We start from the raw sequence: 10,209 nt of genomic DNA, 5'->3' as shown, positions 1-10,209 counted from the left end.
TACAAACGCACGTGTCCTTGTCCTCTTTGCTCCCGAATACAGCAAGGATGTGCTTTGTTCCAAGATCTCCTATATATACGCATTTTTTTCCATGTGAGCCACTGCAGTCCTGCCCACGGATATCATGACACGGTTAGCACTACGCTTGCTATGTGAGCAGGGTCCCCTGTCAGTGATCAGGCTTTCTCCCATTCTCATGGCTCTTAGTTTCAGAATTTCCATGGGCCTGTCCAGCGTAACAAGAATTTCACTGTAGGGAGAAGAGATCTGTTTCTGCAGAGGGAGAAATCGTGCTTTCTTCTTTCAGGCCCAGGAAAGCTGAGGCCTTGCAGCAGGTTGGCACTCCAGGATGGCAGGCTGGAACCAGACGGATTTGGCCAGCACATCCCAGGCTGAATTCCTCCTAGTTGGCTTCCCTGGGGTCCAAGAGTCCAGATTCCTCCTCTTCATCCCTTTTTTCTGCCTGTACCTTCTGATTATTGCAGCAAACTCCATCGCCATCTATGCTGTGAGGGTGGCGGAAAGCCTCCATTGCCCCATGTACCTGCTGATTGCTCTGCTGCTGACTGTCAATCTCTGCAGCTCCAGCACATTTGTGCCCAGGATGCTGCTGGGTTTCCTCTTTGATCTCAGCCACATCTCACTGGCGGACTGCCTAGCACAGATGTTCTTCCTGTACTTCTTCATCATGTTGGATTGCAACATCCTCCTCCTCATGGCTTTGGACAGGTATGTGGCCATCTGCAACCCACTGCGCTATACAGACATAATGACCAGAAAATACCTGGCCAAGTTATCCCTGGCTGCAGTGGTGAGGAGCATCTCTTTTGCCAGCCCAGTGGTGATCCTGGCATCCAAGGTGCATTTTTGCCACTCCAGTGTCATTGAGCATTTTGTCTGCGAGCACATGGCCTTGGTGAGCCTGTCCTGTGGGGACATCTCCAGGAACAAGATCGTAGGTCTAGCCATGAGAACCATCACAGTCATCTTTGACTTGGGCTTCCTCCTGACATCCTATTGCAGGATAATCCATACAGCTCTGAAAATTGCTCCCGGGAACATCCGGCACAAAGCCTTCCACACGTGTGCCACTCACCTCATGGTCATCCTGACAACTTACCTCTCCAGCCTCTCCTCCTCGATAGTATACCGCATGGGGAAGTCCATCTCTGGGGATGTGCACAACCTGATCAGCATGACATACCTGTTACTGCCATGTGCTACCAATCCTATCATCTATGGTATGAGGACCAAAGAGATCAGGGAGCACCTGCTAAAACTGCTGAAGAAGAGAGAATTGGTTTCAATCCCCTTAAAGCGGGTAGCTACCAGCAAGCAGAGATAACGTCTCCCAGTGCAGACGCTCAACATCCCGCTCATTCATCACCATGGTAATGGAGCTCTGAATACCCTCTCCTCACAAAGACAGTTCAATGACTTATGACAAGAGTTAATTGCCATGGCAAGTCTAAGAAAAAGCAAATCATTAAAAAGGACTGTATGTGCCCCAACCAGCAATTTCCAACTTCTCTGAACCAGGCAAGCACTGTCAAGCCTCAGAATTTCCCCTCCACGCTCAGAATGCCTCCTACAAGTGTCTAATAGTCGTCGCTATTATTATGGCACATATATTCACGATGAAGGATTTAATGTACCTACTCTCCAGGGCTGCTAAAGCCTGACGACCCTGCACAGACCATGGGGACACCAGGATACGCTGCATAAGTTAGTGGCCAAAGATAAGCTGCCTGAAGTCAGCCTGATTTGAGATGTAGCACAGAGTTTGGGAACAGCTGGCTTCGGATGCTGTGTCCTGTAGCTTTTCTCTGTCCCAAAACTCAGCACTAGCTAACAGTTCATGTTGCAGCTAAGATACCCTGCTTCCTCGGAGTTGTCCCCACTGGAGATCTTGCCACTCAACCCAAGCATGTGAAAGATCAGCTAGGCTGACCTCCCTTGCTCATGAAGGGGCCTCTGGACCAAGTGTTAACTGGAGAAGGGAATATATCGTGCTGGTACGTATCCTCCTGGTTAGTAGGAGATGTAACCATTTGATTTGTGAACATCCAGAGCCAGGATGCTCCCTGCACAGGAGTGGGAAGATTCCAAGCGATGCATGGAGTCTGAACGCATGGTGTCTGCACACGCGTGTCTCCCAGTTCCTGGCAGTCACCACTTTACGGACTTCTCGAATCCATAGGTGCACCAGACTATCTTACCCCTATCCCCTCAGAATTGCTTCATTCTCTTTCTTCAGTGCCCACCAGATGAGAAGTGCTGCAGAAATAACATGTTATGATGGCAATTCCTTGCAGCAAAGAACAAAATGCATGGTACTGCTAATGCAGAGTTCTTCTCACTCACATAAAGTATCTGAAGCTTGAATTGATGCTAAATGCACAAGTATTGAGTGTGGTTCCTAGCCAAAAGGACATACTTTTGCTGAACGCAGCTGGCCTGCAGGGAGCTATTCTAGATGTCTCCTCCTGTCCTGGATCAGACCCACTTTCTCTAAGCGTGGGCTACCCTTGCTTTTCAGAAGAGAAACCACAGACAGAAAGATTCACACATGTTCTAGTAAATCTAAAAGCCAGTCCCAGTGCATCTCTAGGTACCCATCGAATATCGGACAGGAGAAACCATTTCTCTCCCTTCCTCCAAATCATCTCTAAAGGCAACCATTCAAAAGCAATCACACCAGCAAATCATGTCTCCAGTAGCTGGGAAGAAGGGAGAAGGCTACAGGGATGAGGAGCACAGATGGAAGTACTTGTGCCTTGGAGGGTGCACAGGGTGGTCAGATGAACACTGAGGGGAATAAGGAGAACACTGGGTTGTTCAGTCCAGCCAAGTGGTATTTCTATTTAAGTATTAACAATTGGAATTCTGAAAAGTTTCCTAATGTATAAAAGCATCCAGCTGTTCTTGCAGTCTTGCTGAGTTTCCCAGTTAACTCATGATGTGGCACCAAGTTACAACTTCTCAGTCAGGTCAATAACTTGGCACTGTTATTCGCGCCAAGTACCTTACTCCAGGACTCTCAGCCTTGCAGAGAAAATGCCTCAGGCTGAAGAGCAGCAGTAGGATCACTCAGTGATGCAGAGAGCTTTCTGCATGTCATTACAAAAGCCTTTGAATTCTCAGGATGCACTTTTTTTTCCCTTTTGAAATGGATGTTTTGATATTTTTAGTCTAACAAAATAAAAAAATCAGTGCTACAAAAACTAGCCTACAGTCACAACGTAACACATGGCTGAAAACATCCATCTGGCTGTAGGACATCTGCCCAATTTGGACAACCTACAACATAACGCAGTGCGTAAATTAGCGCCAACTTCCTATAATAACAGTGAGCAACATGTCCTTATTGCATGGGACACAAACCACAGACGAGTAGCATAAGTGGAAAACTGCTGCCAGCACATGGCAAGACCGGTTGCTCTGTGACTGGGATGTTCTGAGATCAGCCCCTAGTGACCTTGCTAAAGACAAAAGTCTCGGGCATCTCAGCTCTGATGAAGGCGATCTCCCTGCCTGCTGTAGCAATGCATGCAAGGAGAGTTTCTGAGATTCAGCCTGCCACTCAAGGAACAGCTAATGGGGCTGCAGTAACCTCAGGATCTCAGTGCTCAGTTTTGCAATCAAGAGCACGTTCTCAGTAAACAGCCCAGGCTGTACAGCAACAGCTCTTCAACCTAAATAGCCAGAAAGAGAGAGCTTCTCTCCAACTCAGCCATTTCAGTGTAATCTCTCTGCAAAGCTACCCCTTGTTTTGCAATCACAGTCTCTTGGCAGACTGCTTTTAACACAGGCAAACATCCCCTGGTCTCTGCACAGCTGTGCTGCCCTGGGCTGCTCCACCAGGACGAGAGCAAAGCCAGACAAGGACCCCTCCAGCACCACGTTCATCCTGTGGGATTCCTCGAGCTCCGGGAATCTCAGGCTCTGCTCTTTCTCCTCTGCCATGGGGCTCTGTGGGTCAGTGCTGTTCTGCCCCACACGTCATCCAGCTTCCTGCTCCCATGCCAGCACCACCTTATCCACCTGCCTGGTGTTCAGGTGGGAGCCCTCCACCTTGCTGGTGATGGCACTGGACACGAATGGGGCAATCTGCCAGACCCTACGCGCTTCAAGGTCATCACATCCACACACCCGCGAGCTGGGTTAACCTCAGTAATCCTGATCTGTGGCTTGTCCCACAGCCTCCAAACCCTCTCAGACCAACGCTCTCTAGCATTTGGCCTGTGAGCACACAGCCCCGACACACCTGGCCTGCAGCAGCACGTCCCAGAGCAGCAGCACGTCCCAGAGCAGCAGCACGTCCCAGAGCAGCAGCAGGGGCACCATAGGTATAGTGCTGGGGGCTTTCCTCATCGTACTGGATGCCACATACCATCCCGGTCTCATTCACCAGCATCAGACACATGGCCCTGGAGGTCTCCAGCAGCCTGCACAGCAAAGCTGTCCACACCTGCAGCTGGCATCCAGCTGCTGGCAATTCTCATGGCCTGGCAGGCTCATAGGAGACGCACAACTTGCTGCAGGCCAGCTACCCCTTCCTCCTACCCACCCCCATCATTTATGGCACAAGGACCAAGGAGATCAGGTTGTACATCTTGAGGTCCCTGTGGGGACAGCAAGTACATCTCACCTGAAGGCCCGTGGGCTCCTTGAAAACACACCTCTGCTCACCATGGCCAGGGGAGCCTAGCAGCACCCTAGGATGACAGGGAGGGATAACTGGTGCTGCAGGAACTGCTCCTCTGGAGACACCAGGAATGTTCAGCTCCCTGCAACTTTGCTGAGGGTCAGAAGTACTTGGTATCTTACTCCAACTGGACAAGCCCAGAAGACGGAAGCACAAGTAATTTGAGGCCTTGAAAAACAACAACAATCAAGAGAAGTGGAAAGGAGCGTGACTGAGTAGCAGGACCTCAAGGAAAGCAATAACCAGCCTCAGGGCCAGAAAAACACTGCTCCGATGAAGAAGTGAATAAACTGCTTCTTGACTAGCAGAGGGAGGACAACTAGTCAGGGATTTAAACAACAACAGCCAGGAAGATTTAGCTCAGACATTAGCAAAAGCTTTCTAGCAGTAAGATGGCCCTAGAGTACAGTGCTTGGGGACCGGGCATCACTGGAGGATTTCAGATCAGGTGAGATTCCCATTCACCTGAAATGGCTCAGGGCGGGGATAGACTACTTGGCCTCTCCAGGTTCCTTCCAGACCTATTTTCTGCAAGTCTTGGATGCAAAAGGGGCAGGTGCCAGGTGTTCCCTCTGCTGACTTTCCACTGCAGCTCCCCTTGGGTGAGCACTGATAAGGGCAGTGGTGCCCTGACCCCCTCCCAGAGCCCCCAGCAATGTGCTCTCCTTCCCTGAACTCAGACCAGCAGTCTGACCTTGGGATGTCCTAGAATTTGGGGGAGTAGGGGGGCAGGAGTGGATTTTTTAACATCTCTTGGAGATGTTAAAGCAATTCAGATAGACATAAAAGCTATTATTTCATTTACAGGGCAGTCAGGATTCGTTCACAAAGAGCCCAGAAACAACCCAAAGAAAGGATGCTGTGTCCACATGATTGCCGTGTCTCACACACACTCAACTATCTCACTTGGTCTCATAAAAGCTGTTATTCCCCACCAAACCCTCCCTCATTTTACTGCTACTAGGCACCTAAACCTGGGTTGCAATTAATAATTAAATTAAACAATAAAATTAATAAGCTAAACACCTGCATGGTAGTGCTACACTGCGGATGGGGGCTGTACAGAAAGTAAAAGAGAATAGGAGCTAACTGAGCTGCAAAATGAATATTAAACAAAAATAGCCACAGAGCAGTATTTTATGCTTGTTACTGAGTTTGACTTAAATGCTGGTGGAAAAAATCTAGGCAATGCAAGAACTCCAGGGAATTAGCATCTTCCCTCTAGCATAAATCCCTCATTTTTTTATGGAGCACAGATGAGCTCTGTGCAGAGATGGGAGAAATCTGTAGGTACGTTTCTGTATTTGCCATCTGATATTTCTTAACAGTGTCTATAAAAAGTACAGAGAATACTTTCTACAGCAAGAGCCCAATACATTAAAAAAATGTAACTTTAAAAATAGGAAAATATGTAGGAAAGAATCTTAAGAGGAAATACAAGTTGCTGGTTTCCTTGCTGCATTGCGGCTGCAGAGTTAAGAATCTCAGTTAGGCTTTATTGCCATAAATTAAGAAGCATCAGCTCAAAGGCACACAGAGGCAAAAAGAAAATTGGGGGGGGGGGGGGGGGTCAGAGTTCCTGGAGCTGGAAGTGGCGCAGTCTTCCCAGGCTGAGCCCTAAACAACCTGTGTGATGGAATTAAACCTGAGGCGAAGAACAAGCCAGGAAAGGCTGCAGTCACTCCTGCCACAGGACCAGAATCCAAAATGATCTTGACAAAGGGGACAGATTGCCTGAAATCAATAGCATGACATTCAGTGAAAATCAGTGGAAAGTCCCACACTTCACAGGGCAAAACCAGAGCACAGTTTCTCAAGCAGGAAATTCCCTGGTAGGCAGCAGGGGGGTGAGGAAGGAGTTGGGCTTAGAGCGGGTCAAAGCCCTGATGAGCCAGTAATGCAGTGCCAGCATGAAGACTAAACTTGTTCTGGAGCCTAATAAAAGCAGCACCATGCATAAGACACAGCTATTACTACTCAGCTCTGTTTGACACCGGTGAGGTATCAGCCAAGCACTGCACCAGGCTTTGGGCATTGTGATCTCCAACAGACAAAGAAATTGGAAAGAATCCACAGGAACAAGATCAATAAGTAGAGAGTGACACAGAAGACGTGGAAGAGACTGGGTTTGTTTCCTTGAGCAAACAGGGAGCTGGAAGGGGGAATGCACCCCTCTTTGTCAGGAGGTAGAAGATCGCTCTAAAGGGAGCGGGATATATTTCTCTCCATGACTACCAAACGAAGGACAAGCAGCTTAGTTTGCAGCACAGATAATTGGGGGAATTGGCGGAAACGCTGAGTGACAGTAATGAAACGCTAGAAGCAAGGAAGTCACGGAGCAGCCTTTACTGGAGGTTGTGGAGAGCAGGTTAAACGCACCGCTCTCCGAGAGCTGGCTCGGCTGCTGAGCCCGTGCTCCTCCAGCCGTACCGCGCTGTGATTTGACAGACAGCGAGTCGCGTCTGCATTAAGGACCGCACGGACCCCCATGAGTGTGTCGCTGCTGATGACAGCTGCCTGTCCATGTTGTGGAAGTGGCGTGACATATGCATAAGTAGCCAGACATTTACACACAGTTGCTGTCACCAAGCAGAGCACACAGCACGCACGTACCAGGCATGGCCTTCTGCACGCTCAGCTGCACGCTCAGCTTTCTGAATAACAGATGACACCATAAAATCCCATTCAGAAGGCCTGAATCAAACCAAAAAGCAGCGGGACGAAAGCACACACCTGAACAGGGCATCTGAAGGAAGAAAAGTGTGAATCAATACAGTATGAATAAAACAGACTCCTTTTGACTTCAGGCCGTCTACTAGACACTGAGAATCTGGATCAGCCTACCAGTGAAAGTAGGAAGCACAAAAATAATCAAAAGACAGTTTTAAGATAGCACACGCCACGTTTAGGGAGAACGTAATGTGCCAGGTTTCCCTGGGATTGCAGAGGATGGGGACCCAGTTTCCCCAGACAACCTTGCCAGTGTTAAGTTCTGCATCTTAAAGCCTCCGGCAGATCATCTCTCTGTGCTAAACACCAGGGAATAGATGCTAGCACAGAACCCCTCAGAAGCTGTGGTAGGGGGTTAGGCAAGATTACTGCTCTAAATGCATGTTGAAAACTGGAAGAATTAATTCAATAGGCACACTTTTCTATCGCTAAGATAATTTACCCAGGAATAATTTAAAAGTTACAGCACAGAAGAGATCCCGTGTTAGAAGCAGAAGAGAAAAACAAAGAGGCTCAGTTACAGGCCTTGGGGAGAAAAACCCGGGAAAGTCTCTGCTGCCAGTCTGGTATAAGTAGTCAGACTTAAGAATACGAATGCTAGAGTCTTTCTTCAGTAGAAGGCTGGAGAAAGCGCAAAAATAACTAGGGCTGGGCAGCGAGGACAGCAACCTGGGACAGATGTGACCCATGTTCACTGCTCTGGCACAGACTCTTATGCGCGACCATGGATAAGTCACAAAGCGCTGTGGGCTTAAGTCTCAAAATCAGCTTAAACCAACCTCAGATTTCACTGTTACTGAGGAACGATCCGTTCCCTAGCGTCTCCTACCCACCTCTCTCCATCTGTTGGCACAAGCAGTCGTGAGGCTGCACAATCCACGGCAATAAAAGCAATTCCTTCTCCAACTGACAAGCAGCACAGCCGGACAATAGTTAACGCCAGCACAGGGGATGCACTGCAAACAGCAGCTGAGGGACTGGCCTTTGAGATCAGCATAACCCAACTGCAAAGCTGTACCCTCTTGAATTTTAATTGTTGAAGGGCCAGCAACATAGTTTCTGGCTGTTTCACCAGGAAGTTTCACATAGGCCCAGCCTTTGTTGCACACATGCTCATAGGCAGCCCCCAGCCCCCCCCCCAACCCAACAATGCAGAGAAGCACCAGTGCTGCCCTTGCTCTCGGGAGTCAACACCAAGCACAGCAGCTGGAGCCACTTCCACCCCCCAGCACATTAGAGGTGCTGCCGCTCGCCTTTGGACCTACAGCCGCACACTTACTGATATTATCTTGGAGGTAGCAGATGTTATGAGTTACACTCAGCCAGAACTGAAGGGGTTCAAGCCTACGCCTCCCATGAATGTGCCCCACACCAGCAGGAATTGGGCAGGATAGGATAACTCCCTCCTTCCTGAGTTGAGGTTGGACCACTGCTGAAGACCACAGGAACGTCAGATTCACAGTGGCCTGAGAAAGAGCATGCCCAGCTTTGGGGCCACTGTTTGGGATTCAACTGGGAACAGGGAGACCTGCTTGCACACTGAAAGGTTGTTAGATAAAGTCAAAGCTAGGAGCACAGCCCAGGCTACTTCTCACAGGCAGCTGCTCTCCTCACTGGGCCAGTCCTTCAAACTGCCTTTCGGTCTGATTCCCACGGATTTTAATCTTTTGGCTGCTGTCTCATTACAAGCAAGAGGCACATACCTCTTCCAGGTTTCTTTGTAGACCCTGACAGTCGCTCCAAAGCAACCCTTCAGGCCAAGGCAGGCATTGATCCCTGCCTCCCAGTCCCAGGGAAAGTCCTTTAAACACTAGATTTGTAGATGGTATCTCTCTTTTCACTTGGGGTCTAACAGGACTAAAGGGCAGCAAGCACTGGCCATCTGGAAAAAGAGCCTGACTGTGGTGTGTGCAAGGCTCAAGGGACAGTCTCAGACCACCTCTTTGTTCAGGATCTCCCAACGACCCCTCCAGGCAGCCCATGCTGTTACTACAAACTCCTTTAGCACCCTTCGCTCTCCCACTGCTCCAGAAACCACAAGCAATCAAGTAGTCACCAGTTTAGGGCTGCAGCATCTAACTCCTAAGCTCTATCCCTCTGCAGCTCAGAGATTTCCTAGAGAGCAGCAGCACCTTGCTGTCAAGTGCGGAGATGTTAAAGATGGAAAGAGAGTAAGTATCACTTTAGCTGAACCCCAGCAGAGGTAACAGAAAACTGATTTCAGAAAAAGAATGGAGCCCACTTAGCCAATAACAGTCTGTTTCCCCAACTAGCAATAGCAGTTGGGGGATTAAGGAAATAGAGACAAAAAAAACTTTGCTTGATCATCAAGAAGATAATAGCTTGTGTAGCAACGCTACAGAAAGCGGGAGACAGTCCAAAGGCCAGGTGAGCAGTAGCCAAGGCAGAGGTTGAAGCTAAACTGTGTATGGGAGAGAAATGGTGTCTCCCAAGCTCCTTTTTCCTAAAAGGAAGCACAAGCATTCAGTGCAACTCTTCGCCAGTCCAGCACCTCTAACAGCCTTTCCTCTCTAGCAGGAAGCGTTAGCCCTCTTTTCTTACCCCAAGAGACCAGATCCAGGTAGGAGGACTGATTTCAATAGCGCTCGTTTAGGAGTGCCTCAGAGAGAGGCAGCAGCAAAAGCAAACTGCAAGAACAGCAAGAGTCTAGACAGCAGGAACCACCGAAGGAGCTACCTGTTTCTACAGGGACGCATTAGTGGTGCGTTATCCAGTTGCACCTAACCCCCAAAACACTCTCCTTGTGGTGC

The 10,209-nt window shown here is 49.0% G+C and overlaps 1 protein-coding gene across 1 annotated transcript; it reads left to right on the top strand.

Annotated features, from left to right (window-relative positions):
* Positions 1-207: 207 nt before the first annotated feature.
* On the top strand, positions 208-1,486 carry LOC104141530 (olfactory receptor 52K1-like). The gene has a single exon (XM_009670869.2). It carries the CDS (start codon positions 350-352, stop codon positions 1,343-1,345), a length of 996 nt encoding a protein of 331 aa, XP_009669164.2. The 5' UTR covers positions 208-349; the 3' UTR covers positions 1,346-1,486.
* The last annotated feature ends 8,723 nt before the right edge of the window (positions 1,487-10,209 follow it).

This window comes from Struthio camelus, chromosome 1 (genome assembly GCF_040807025.1).
Source record: "Struthio camelus isolate bStrCam1 chromosome 1, bStrCam1.hap1, whole genome shotgun sequence".
In the NCBI taxonomy this organism is placed as follows: Eukaryota; Metazoa; Chordata; class Aves; order Struthioniformes; family Struthionidae; genus Struthio; species Struthio camelus.
This window is presented reverse-complemented; position numbering and strand designations above follow the sequence as displayed.